Source organism: Corapipo altera, unplaced genomic scaffold (genome assembly GCF_003945725.1).
Source record: "Corapipo altera isolate COAL_440 unplaced genomic scaffold, ASM394572v1 61, whole genome shotgun sequence".
NCBI lineage: Eukaryota > Metazoa > Chordata > Aves > Passeriformes > Pipridae > Corapipo > Corapipo altera.
Genome location: NW_020884910.1, coordinates 4,587,729 through 4,600,788, shown reverse-complemented (window position 1 = coordinate 4,600,788; position 13,060 = coordinate 4,587,729). Strand labels below are relative to the sequence as shown.

Genomic DNA, 13,060 nt, shown 5'->3' with positions numbered 1-13,060 from the left:
CATAGGTGCCACCACTTGTTTTCTGAGAGCTCAGGATGTTCCCAGATTTATTATCTGGCTCCAGCTTCTCGTTTTCAGTGTTCCTGTATTTTGTGGTATTCGTGTCCACATTGGGATTTGGCTCTGTCACAAGATAAAAGGCATTTCTGCAGCATGGAAGGACATCCTGATATGGGTTTGACCTCCATTAGGTCTGCGGGACCTTGAGTCTGGCTTTGCTCTACTCCAGTGCTTGACACCAGTAGTGGAGAGAGCATCAGTGGGTTTTTATCCAAGGAAAGATCCATTCTGTTTTGTGAGCTATCCCTAGGAGTGCACTCTGAGGTAGAACAAGCACCTTGATCTCAGCTCTGACACTAGGAGAGACTCTGGGTAGGCAAAGAGGTACATCAGGCTCCCTCACCTCTGACTATCTGCACTGTAATAGGTTGCCAAGAAGCTAGGTCTGAAGATGAATGAGGTGGACTTCTATGAACCATTTATGGATGAGCCTGTTCACATCCCTGATAAGCCTTACACAGAAGAGGAGCTGGTTGAATTTGTGAGAGAGCACAGAAGGTAGGTAGTGTACAGGATGCTCCTGGACAAGGAAGGTGAGTAAAGGTGTCTGTCATTGCAACCTTGCCTTTCTAGGGCAACCCTCTCAGAAAAAATCAGCATGACAACCACCTTTTCCATGATTTGCTGACCCAGGTTGGAGACTGTGGCTGGTTTTTCACTAGTCCCAGAGGTAAAAGTATCTGTGTAGCAATTATAGCTCACTACAATGGGGCTGTGACTAACTCCCTAGTTAGTCCTCCTCCGAAAAGCTGGGAGTCTTGAAAGCAGTGGAGAGTGGAAACCTTGGCCTACTTTCCATGCTTTCTATTTAGGTCTATATAGAAGATAATCTTCTTCAAGGCCTCTCAAGTCAAATTCAAATCTGTCCAGTCCCATCCTTCCCCAAAACAGCTTCATTAATGGCTATATTCCTCTCCTAATGTCAGGTATATTTGGAGGCAGGCTCTGAGCTTAGACCAAGCTCGGAGGAACTGTGATGGGCTAAGAGACTCCTACTGACAAAGGACATGGAGAGGCAGCCACTGCTGTCATGGCTGTGTTGAGCCTCATATGGCAACGGTGCTGAGCACCTACAGTGTTTGATCAACCCAGCAGGAGCTGTGGATGCTCCATGCTTTTTGCAATCAGGTTTATTGCACAGTTATTCAGCGACTCAGCTACCAATGTTTTGGAAGTCACCAGAGAGGCTGATCCTGTGTAAAAGGGTGAGGTTAAATATACAGGCAAAGCTACCGATAAGGTGCTGTGTTTTTACACCCTTAAAAACACCACGCAGGATAATGGCACAGTTAACCTGCTGCTCCTGCAATAGCATTTCCCAGCAGATGTCCAAGGGACCAGGCCAGAGTTTCAGGAAAGCAGGACCATTGATATAGAGGGGGATCTCAAACTGGGCTCAGCTGGAGGTTTGTGTTCAACCACGGAGGGTTTAGAGACAGAAGATCATCTCTGGAATCCACAACTCACCAGACTTGGAAACAGAGCTCTTCTTTTTCTGAAACATGAAAGGCTCCTCTATCTCCCATGTACTTGCAATTCACTTTGCTGACCTCCAAGACTTGTTGACCTCAGTCCTTCGCATCTTTTTTTTCCAAGCTCTTTCTGTCAAGCAGTAGCATCAGGAGGCTGATTAAGCACAGTCAGCTACATGCTAGCCTAATAAGGCAAGCTCTCCACCAGCACAAAATTGCAGCGGAATGCCCCAAGTCTTACATATTTCAAGATGCTATGTGGTCCTTGCTAGGATCAAGGGGGTGGGCCATGCATTTTGCAAGTGCCAAGGCTCAGAAGAGAATTAAAAGGAGTCCTGTGAAATCGGATGCCTGAAATCCCAAACCCACCAAGGTGTTGCTGTGGCAGGGGAGGAACCCTGGGGTGACAGTGATATGTTCCTAGCAGTTAATGCTGAGTGTCTCAGAGCAAAAATACTTCTTCCTGCCTTGCCACCAGTAAAGGACCTAAAGTCACAGATGGGAATTAGTCAGACATGGAGGTGATCAGACCTGTAGACTAAAACGAAGTAACCTCAGCAGCTGCCACATGCTGGTTCCCTGTAGGCAACTTGGCAGGGTATTCTCTGCAGGAAGGTATAGAGGACCATTGGCCTCCTCCCCCTCACACAACCGATTTTCTCACTTCATAGGCATAGACTGACCCTCTTCTGAGGTGCAACACCCCTCTGCCACCTCTCCATCCCACTAAAGGAGCCATGTCACATCAATGGGGAAAACTACTACTAGTCAGCATCATCCAGGCTCTTTGTCATGCCTTAAAGAGCCCTTACAAAAATTGATCCCCACTACTGTGCCCAGGCAGGCTTCACTACCACTTCTTCCAGAAACTGGGATTTGCTGTGCTTCCATTGCAGCCTCAAGACAGGATCTGAAGCAGGTACCCAGGAGGAGCCCACACACAGCCTCCCAGCTGAGGCGTCTTCAGGCAGCTGCAGACTGTGGTGGGAAAGTTCATCCTCTCCTGAGCAGGTCAGGAAGTTGGTGTTCAGTGTGATGGGGTGACTCATCCAAGGCTGCATAGCAGATGGGTGTCCATCTGAGTGCAGAGACCAGGCACTGGGACTCTAAGGTCTCAGCCCAGATTTTGCTCCCAGTTGCACAAAACCAAATTACATGGTAGCTCCTCTGCTTGCAGCAAGAGGCCTCTGGGTTTATGCCTGTTTCACATGCAAAATGCTGGGGTTGGACCCTCAGTTCTCTGCAATCGTGGTGTAGCAACCTGGGGGACTGGATTTTGCTCCCTCTTACTTAAAAAAACCCCACTTACTTCACTCCCTCCACCATAGGGAGGTATCCAGAGCAACAACACAGCAATCAGTACCTGTGGGTGTGATCAAATCCTTCCCACTGAGTTTCCTTTCTCCAAATGCTTCCCCCAGAGAACAGCTTAGGGAAAGTGTCTTGAAAGCCAGCTACAAATATGCCTAAATACGTAATATGCATTCACCTGATATAACCTCTGGGTTTGGAGTATTAAGGATGAGAGGATTGCTGGGTCAAGAATTGTATATCTTATTGGCTATTTCTTCAATTTCTATAGTAGTTTCTAACTTATTTCTATTTTGATGCTGAAAATACCCTACTGCAATGAGTTCAGCAGCTGAATTATGCAATGCATCAAAAGACCATTCCTATTTATTTCCTATTCAGTTTATACCTGCTACCTAATGATTTCTCTGGACACCTACTAACTCTTCTGTTAAGAGGAACAATGACTAATACTTTAGGTAATCTGTAGGGAGAGAATACCTTCAACAGTATTAATCCACAGGAGGACCCTCTCCTCTGATCTAACTGCAGCTTAGTTTCCCCGAGAGTCTTTAATAAGGGATCTTGTCCAATGGTTCTCCGAAGGCCACTCACCACATTCACCAGCATACCTTCCCCCACTCGTTGACTTGCTCTGAGAACTCCATAGCCACAACTTTCCTCCTAAAGGCCATGCATCTCTTGTGCAATCACATTATGTTCCTTCAAAGGTCTCTTAGCTCTAACTTTGCCGGTAGCACTGTGCTCATGAGGAAGTCACCCTTCCGGATCTGTGGCTCCTCGGATCCCTCAGGAAGCTCTATAAAATGCTCTTGTTGCCACTGCTCTGATAGCAGGGCAAACTGAAGTGAGAGGTTACACATCTCACTTATACCACCTGGTTCTGGCAACACACTTCTACTCCCTTTACCAATATGTTCTAAAACCTCATAGACTGACACTTCCCTTTGCAACAGGTCCTGGGACAGGTCAGCCACAGAGACCGGCTCTTCTGGGGGATCCTTCCTGAACACCTGATGTCATAGCAAGCAGAGGTGCAAAGGATGACTTGTGCTTTTCTGCTATGGCCTTGTGTTCCTTGGGTGACCCTTTAACACCACAGTCGACTCTCAGCCTGACAGGCTCTCTGACAAGCTTCCTGCTATGATTGTGTCTGAAAATATTTACTCTTAATTTTTTGGTCCTTTTTGAACTACTTCTCAAAAAAATTTGCTTTGGCTAGTCTTAGGGTTTAAATTTTCTTCTCAGTGGTTATTAGATTATAAATCTTCTTCAGAGGTTATTCTGTCTTCTTTGTGTCAGCAGAGGTTGGAGGGATTTCTGTGCTGAAATTATGCTGGGGTAAAACCAGGAGAAAAGGGAGACAAAGCCTGTTAGGAATGTTCAAGAACAGAAAGACAAAAGTGAATGGGTCACCTCATGCTCTCAGCACAGGCAGAACAATCTGCTACGTGTGAGACTAATTCACTAGCACATCCCAGGACAGAGAGGCATCTCATCTTCCCAAGCATGAGTAGTGGTTGCAATGACTCCAGTGGGGCCGGGGCAGGATTTTATCACCATAAGTAAAAGCGTAAGTTGACCTACAGTGCCCCCACGCTTGCATTCAAAATGTGACTGATCCAGCCACAGTCAAATGTGCCCTGGTGACCATTTCTGTGTTTCTGGCAGCATCATGTGTGACAGTGCTGGATATGTCCTCAAAGAGCATTTCTGTCTTCCTTTCAGGGCCACCTTGAGGAAGCTACGCCCAGAGGACATGTTTGAGACATGGGTAAGCACATGAGGGTGGGAAGCCTTGTGTCCCCTGCCAGCTTTCAACAAGGAACTGCTGCCCAACTCCAGTCTCTGGCTGGGCAAAACACTATCTTTCCTTCCTTGCAAAGCTACTTTCTCTCTTCTCGGAAGAAGGGAAGGCCTTGGCTGTGATGCCTAGCGCCTGAGTTCAAACAGTGTGCTCAAATGCTTTACTCAAGAGCGGTGGACATCTGAACTGGGTCCCATTTGCTCATAGATGGAAGAGAGAAAGCCAAGCAGTTTGCTAGGCAGGTGTTGGGCCTGTGTAGGGACCATGACAGAGCTGTGGAGGACATTCTGCTGCAGGATGCTCCATCTCAGCTAATGGGTATCAGTGTTGGTAGTGGGAAGATTTCAGAGGCCTGCTTGCTGGGTGAGCTGCACAGATCGTACGGATGTCTCATGGAAATTCATAGATTGGTTTGGGTTGGAAGGGACCTCAAAGATCATCTAGTTCCAACCCCCCTGCCATGGCAGGTACATCTTCCACCAGATTAGATTGCTCAAAGCCCCATCCAAGCTGACCTTGAACACTTCCAGGGATGGGGCATCCATGAATTTTCTGGACAACCTGTTTCAGTGTCTCACAACCCTCACAGTAAAGAATTGCTTCCTAATATTAAATCCTAATTCCTAAATCTAAATCTACCCTCTTTCCCCCTCACCCTGTCACTACATGTCCTTGTAAAAGTAACAGAGTAGTTGTACAATTCAAAATGCAAGTGAGGGCAGGCAGTACAGTTAATTATATAGATTTCAAAGCAGATCATGCATTGATTACACTTCTTATGGTGTATGCAAACTGCAAATCAGCAACTGTGAAGAAGTAACCAGCAGTTTAGCCCCTATCACACACTCTCCCTGGTCTGCAGGGTTGGGGAAGAGGGAAAGAGTGAAAATGAAAGAAAAATTGTGTATAACAAATTATCCCTTCACTGTGAATGAATACGATGTTAAAAGCTAGTCAGGGACCCTCAAGTCCCAGATGAACGCTGAAAAACATAGCTGAACAGGTGCTTTACAGGCACTAAGGAAGATGCAGTCATTCCTCCAGAAGGCTTGACATGTTTATAACAGCATATTCAGATGTCCCCTTCCTTGGCTGTTTAACATGAAATGCTGCAAGACTCTGAAGTGGCAAAAACCTTGGGAGTCTTTAATACAACTAGCAAGAGGTAATAAAATTGAACCAGGAGTTATGAGTCACTTAGGCATGATAGCTTTTCATTTTGTTTTGAAATACAGATTCTGTATAGAACATAGCTCCCAAGATCCATTGAAGCCCCTCCGAGGTTTTTAACGGAGCTTCAGTGAGACCCAAATTTCACTTTCAAACTGAACATATTCTAAATTAGCCTCAGGAAAAGTGTGAATTCACAGCAGTGGGACATTTCTTTACCAGCAGCCTGGGAATACAGAGCTTGCCTCCACTACAAGCAGGGGACTCATACCTACAGAAGACAGAGGGCTGGATTTTGATCTCACTGGAAGTTTACAACATGCTCAGTGCTTTCACTGGAGTTACTCCAGTTTTGTTTGCTGCCTTGGAGGTCAGAATAGAGCTGTGTTATAAATCTATATACATATAAATATATAGCATATATACATACATTTTATTTTACTGTCTGACAATACTGCTAGCAAATATGAAGAAAAAGTAACAGTGCAGATTTTGCCAGCTGTAAGTGGTCTGAATTCCAAGTAAATCTGCCCAGAATGTCCCAGTGAAAACATATTCCCTGAAGACATCCACAAAAGCTCAGCATCCGCTATTGTTTTTAAAGATAATGTTTTCCACTTAATCTTTCAGGGGCTTTTTCCCTTTCAGTTTTTGATGGTGGCTTTGTCACCTCTGGGCTCAGAAGGGAAAAGAAATTAGCATTTAGATGGGAATTTTTTCTTGCATTAAAACCAATTGAAATGGAAACCGGGACCGACAGCGGGTGAGGAAGGCGAAACCGATCCATGGGATAATTCAGAGATGACATTCATAGCAGGCGGATGATGAACCGGCCAGCAGATCCATTGGCCTTTGCCAATATCATTACCCATTACTCATGTGTCTCATGGAGAAAAGCAGCCTAGCAGGCTGTCATTTCTGTCCTCCACTCATTGGAGCCCTGAAATGAGCCCCCCCTCAATTCTTCTCACTGCTCATAGAGAGCCTCACCTAAAGCAGAGACCCTTCACCTCCCAAAAGTGGTCCAAATGAGCCACCTTTCCTCTCATATTGTGAGAAAACCTCCTTTGCTGGTCCCCGAGGAACATGTTCTGTGACTAAGCATGGTGGCAGATACTTGTTTCCCTGTAAACTATCCCCTGGGATCTGCAAATTGAGGAGGGTAGGTGGCCTCAGGCATGAATGGGAAGCCTATATTCCCATGCTAGAGAGCCCTTGTCCTTCTCTGCAGACGAACTTTTGCCCCATACCATCAGAAGCTCCCTCACCTTTGCCATCATGGTGCACACACATCATTTTTAACTGAAGACTTTCAGCAGCACTACACAAACTACCCACTTCAGCACCGAATACCTTCATGACTTGGCCTCACCTCAGCTTCCATTTCTGGCTTCTCAGTGGGGCTCCAGTCAAGCTTCCATTTGCAATTTTCCTGTTTGTTTGAAGGCATCCCACTGCTCTCAATCTCCAGCAACTGCCCGGACTCTGCCCTCCCTCCCTGGCCCATCAGTAATGGTTTTGTTGTTTCCAGGAGGATGACATGGAGGGTATCCACATCGTAGCCTTTGCTGAAGAAGACGACCCAGGTAAAAGGCTATTTTCTTCCTTATGTGACTCTCCATCCCTCAAGGAAGTGTGTTTTCTTGTGCTTTGTTTGCATAGTGGAGCCTAGCACCGTGACTGGGATGAGGAGCCCCAGCATGATGGTATGGGGAGCCAGGATGCTTCTGGGTGTTTATGCTAGCAGGTGTGCTAGCTGGGATTCAAATTTTGGATATAAATGGATGACTACCTGGGAAAAAAAGTCATCCCCTCCACCCAGCACCAGAATTTTCTCCCTAACTCTGCATCCATCTTGCTGTGTGAATCTGGGAAAGTGCTTAGGTCTGGGTGTGTGATAGGCATGTGGGAAACCAGAGGCCACAAACTCCTGAAAAGCCGTGGCATCAATGCGTCTCAGAGCCATCAGCATGTCGAAATGTTTTGGCCTCTTGGGGGCTCAGTTCCTCCCTCATCACAAGAAAATAGTGTCATTGTTCCACTCCATGGAAGGATTATGAGACTTAATTCATGTGTAACTAATTTCAATACCCGGGGAGGATGCCTGAAATTAAAAGCTTTATTATCGAAATAAAGCTCTGGGAGACAGCATTTTAATGAGAACTATAAACAACTCCTATGTGCATAGGGGAGCCAGGGAAGCTGGAAACCCCACAAGCAAAAAGTGCCAGTGCGTTTGTAGGAGAGAGTTACAGTGGTCCATGTGTCATTTCAGATGGTTTTGAGTTCCTGGAAATTCTGAAGCAGGTTGCCAGGGACAACACCGATAATCCTGACCTGAGCATTGTCTGGATTGACCCTGATGACTTTCCTCTGGTGAGTGGCAGAGGCTCCTTGCCTTTCTTGGTTTAATTTGTGGATGGGGTGGGGGTGGGGATGTGTGTGCATGTGCACACGCAAGTGCAGGAATTGCCCAGGGAATTTGGGACAGGGAAGGATGGGAAACTGGACCACAGGCAATCCCCTTGAGAGTTTGTTGTTTGGGTCTTTTGGGTCTGCCTCCCACGAAGGTGTTATCTTGGGAACATTCCCAGAGTTGGCATTTTCCTTTGCCAGGTGTGGCAACCCAAGCTTGTGTTCAGCCTCTCTTCTCTCCCATGCACTTGTCAATGCACATCCCTCACACTACAGTCCAGTTGACTAAACTAGTGCAAGGGGGCATTACGAACATCTTTTCCTGAGCTTTTTGTTTCTCACTCCTGCAGCTGATCACTTACTGGGAGAAGACCTTCAAGATCGACTTGTTCAGACCACAGATCGGGGTTGTGAATGTCACAGACGTGAGTAGTGTGTGCCCAGAAAATCCAGGGACTCCAAGATTAGGGTGCTAGAAAGGATTGGACTTGAGGTCCACTGGAATCAGTGGGATTTCTGCTCTTAAGTACACATAGACCAGGCTTTTGCCCTGGGAAAAAGTGCAAAGATCTCACCATTCCCACAAGCAGTGGAGTTCTTAACAGCTCCAATGTCCAGCTTCAGGGCTTTGGTCTGAGTGTGTTTCTGCTGCTGAGTCACACACAAACTACATTTACTGAAGACAGGACCAGCCCCTGTGGCCTAAGATTCAGGGCTTGCCCAGTTTAGGTTTCAAGGTCTCACATTTCCACCCCAAATCACAGCATGAACCTTTATCCATTCCCTGCTGTGACAGCCTGTGTGGGATTGCAGAGGAAAAGTGTGTGTAGGGAGAAAAGAAAGCCATGCTTAGGGAAGAGAAGAGGAGAAAAAGGAGGTTGTTTTTGCAGCAGAAGCAGAATGGCACAGCTTGAGCGTAGGAGGGAAAAATGGTCTCCAACAGATGACAGGGAGAAACTGTACAGCTTGAAAAAAACTAAATAAACACACAGTTTTAATAAAAGTACAGCATAAACTGGTAATCGAGGGATCCTGCTGTGGTAAAGAGGGTGTGCTGGGATTCATCCAGGCCCTCCTCCTTCTCAGCCACTGCCACGTAGATAGTGCTGGAGGGATTTGGGTGGGAAGAGGAGACCCACCCGAGCCATACCTGGTGGTAGTAAAGGGTTTCCACACCGTCCCACAGCCAGCAGCACTGCAGAGGGAGAGCTGCAGAGGGAGGTGCTGCTTTGGCACAGCTGCAGTAGTGGTGGTACCCACAGCACCCACAGCCCTCACAGCTGTGCTACTGAGCCAACTTTCTAGCAGCTACTGTTTTAACTATGGTTGCCTTCAAGCCAGCAATCCATGGGACTGACATCAGTTTTTAAGGCAGGTGGGAGAGGGACCCATTTGACCCTCACCAGCAGAGATCTCAGGAGAGTTGCTGAGTGCAGTATAACATGCTTCACAGCCCTAATATGACTACAGAGAGAAACTGTTTTCTCCTCAGCCTGACCATAGCAGTCCAGATGATCAGAGAGCACATAAAGCAGCATGCTGCAGCCTGGTTCACTTATTACCTGAGTTTATTTTTGGTGGTTAAGTGCTGGGTGTTTTAACCTCTTAAAAATGAACCTGTGTGGGTATGTAAGAGTCTCTGGAAGCAGAAATCTCTCCACTGCAGAAGTAAATTGGTGCTTGACTTCGTGTTTGCAATTTCAGTGTATGTGAACTTGATGTTTCATTAGAAGAGAGCAGAGAGGGATTTAAGAGTTGGGACAAATGTCTGGGGCTGGGTGCTGGTTCTGGCACCACACTGACCCTGCTTTCAGCCTTCACATCCTCTCTCTTGTATCACCCCAGAAAAAGAGGAACAGCAAGTGTGTACTGGACGGTTGTGCCTATGGTTAAAGCAGATGCTGTAAGACCATAAGATGGGAGATGGGATGGTGAAGGCAAAGTGATGGTGTCATGAAGAAAGCAGAGCCCCTGGATATTGCCCATCCCATTGATGGGGATGAGAGGCTGACTTGGGAGTCACTGAGTGGTTGCAGCGCTGGCTGGATGTGAGCTCTTTACCGTGAAGACCCAGTGATTTAAGCCCTGTTAGCAGAATTGTTAAGGGAGAGGCAAAAGGGAAGGGGACCAAGATAGCACCTGTCACTTCAAATCATAAGAGGAATGAACAGATAAGCCAAAAATAGAGCCCAAGTCTTCCAGTCTTTTGACCTTCTCACTAATCTGCAGTACCTTCCTTCATTATATTTACTGTGACTGGTCATGTTTAAGTCATGTCAAAGCTACATTAAACAGAAATCAATGGAAATTCATGGAAGTGGGATGTCAGAGGCATGAGAATCATAAGGAGGCATGAGAATCATATAGAAAGCAGTATTAAGTAAGAACATATGCCTTATTATTCAGCAGTCACTCAGAGACCTGTAAAAACTCATGCATTATCTGGCTTTGATATAGTAAATGTTTCAGGTTGTTGATTATAGTATTTGCACTTTTTATTTCATTCCTCTTAAGTCCATTTTTTATTTCTCGAGAGAGGTTTAAGAAAGTTCTAGGTTGGTAGGTGATAACTAAAACAAACATTGAGCTCATTTCATTATTTCAGTGTTACATCACAACATTCAGCCAAGTTACACAGGTACAAAGTGGGGCTTACACAACAGAGTAAAAATAAACACTGCTGTTGGCTTCTGTGGACATAACCCCTGTGACCCTACCTCTTCTCTAAAAACCTGCCAAAACAAACACTGGAGCTCCCAGCTGCCCCAACTGGCTCATCACATTGTGGTGGCTCAGGACTTAGGGCCATGATGCTCTGCTCTGCAAAATATCACTGCTTTATTTGCACAGCATCTTCTCTAGGTAAAATGGGGCCACTCCTGTTCCCATTATTTAAATGCGTCACTTTTTTCCACACAAATATTCCTGAAGTTAAGGACAAGATCATTTGTGTGAAGCAAGAGCTGCATGCCTCTCCACTGTTATTTTTTATTTCAGTTTTGGTAGTTTAGGAGGAAAATACTGTATGGGAGAAATAGCTTTCCCTGAGTAGAAATTGGTCTAGAGTTTTAGCAAGCCATAAACCAAAGAGAATTAGATACCACAGACAGGGAAAGAAGTTGGATGCATTTTCAAAAGCTGGTAGTTTTCTTCTGAGATATGAAGATCACTTGCTTCTACAACATCAAACACTGAATGAGATAACCTCGCAGCACCTCTGCAAAATAGGATGCTGATCCTTTTTTATGGAAGGGATACAGTGAAGGGAAAGGGGCTGACCCAGGTATTTACCCAAGGAACCTACAGCAAAGCAGAGAGGAAAATCCTGATTTCCAGGCCTCAGAGACCATTCAAGCTATGCTTGCTGTCCCTGGGTAACAGTCATAATTTAGTCATCATCACCCCCATCCGCTCTGGTTTGTGGAGGTAATGCAGACAGCTGGAGGGAAAGAGCAGGGGCACCAGACCATTGGTGGTTTTCACGATTCTTCAACTGTAGCATGGCTGAGATGATCTGAGGAAAGGGTCTTCCAAGAGGAGGAACCACTATCACAAGTGGAGAGTCCAGAAAACAATCCTGAAGCAAAGGTGATGGTAAAAGTTTGGGGAGAAGGAGTGATGACAGAGGGATATAAAAGCTCAAAGGAAGAGGTCCCAAAAGGGCTCGGGATGGAAGGAGGGAAATGCTGTGATGTCCTATGAACTGGGGCAATGCGGGGGAAACTGGTACAGTTGGTCTCTTTTAGATCTGTTTATGTAGACTGGGGAGTCTACAGATCTCCCCAGACAGAGTGAGGACAATGCATCGGGTAGACAATGCTCTTGTTCACAGGTGTAGGCAGTGCAGGAGAGGAACAGGCAGCAGTCACACATCTCACCCAGGGCACACAGTACCACACACCCACTTAAACCCATTGACCAGTCCCACTGCCCCTGGCCAGGTACAACAACACTACAGAGAGAAGCGGTAATCCCAGTGCATAGGCCGAGAGATGCCTTGGTTGAGTGGGCCCACAAGCTGTGGCAAAGAGGGAGCTAATGCCGCCACCAACCCTGTATCCCACCCATGGTCCAATCCTTACTCCTACAATAGTAGTGAACCCTATCTCTTGCCTGTGTCTCTGAGGGCAGCTAATCCCCCATCACCTGTCCCTGCAGGCTGACAGCATCTGGATGGACATCAGAGATGATGATGATCTGCCCACAGCTGAGGAGCTGGAAGACTGGATAGAAGATGTGCTTTCTGGGAAGATAAATACTGAAGATGATGATGATGATGACGATGACGACGATGATGATGACGATGACGATGATGATGACGATGATGATGACGACGATGATGATGATGACGATGATGACGATGACTAACTGTGACTCTGTGCAGTTTGACTTGAGGGGCCCGAGAGCCCTCCCCCTGCGGCAGGTCCCTCCATCGGAAGGCCTGTGTTTGAGCAAGCACCGCTGCTCCTATTTGCCCCCTGCCCTGCTCCCCCTGTCCCTGCCCTTGCCAGGACCCCCTGGCCTGATTCTCAGCGGTGCTGAGCCACCGGGACTGCCCCTGCGGTGGGCAGTGGCTGCAGGCACCCAGCACCGCTGCAAATCATGCCTCCTTAGTAAGGACAATAGGAATCTGCAGGGAATCTGCCCCGAGTGTCCCAGGGCAGGAGAAAAGTGCCTGCCTGCTTGCTGCCAGAGGGACGCAGGGAGCCAGTTTGTGTTTTCCATGTTCATCAGCCCAGCACTTAACATCCAAAGACCAAATCTCCCTTCAAGACATTGAGAAGGCCACTGTAAAGTTTAGTCCTTTTATTAAACACAATGCCCT

The 13,060-nt window shown here is 46.7% G+C and overlaps 1 protein-coding gene across 1 annotated transcript in view; it reads left to right on the top strand.

Annotated features, from left to right (window-relative positions):
* CASQ2 (calsequestrin 2) overlaps window positions 1-12,741 on the top strand; it is a 31,167-nt gene extending 18,426 nt beyond the window's left edge. The window contains exons 6-11 of the mRNA XM_027653574.1: window positions 428-558; window positions 4,572-4,617; window positions 7,352-7,406; window positions 8,096-8,196; window positions 8,586-8,660; window positions 12,394-12,741. Of these exons, the coding sequence (XP_027509375.1) occupies window positions 428-558; window positions 4,572-4,617; window positions 7,352-7,406; window positions 8,096-8,196; window positions 8,586-8,660; window positions 12,394-12,603 (618 nt within the window). The 3' untranslated portion in view covers window positions 12,604-12,741. The remainder of the gene's footprint in view (window positions 1-427; window positions 559-4,571; window positions 4,618-7,351; window positions 7,407-8,095; window positions 8,197-8,585; window positions 8,661-12,393) is intronic.
* The last annotated feature ends 319 nt before the right edge of the window (window positions 12,742-13,060 follow it).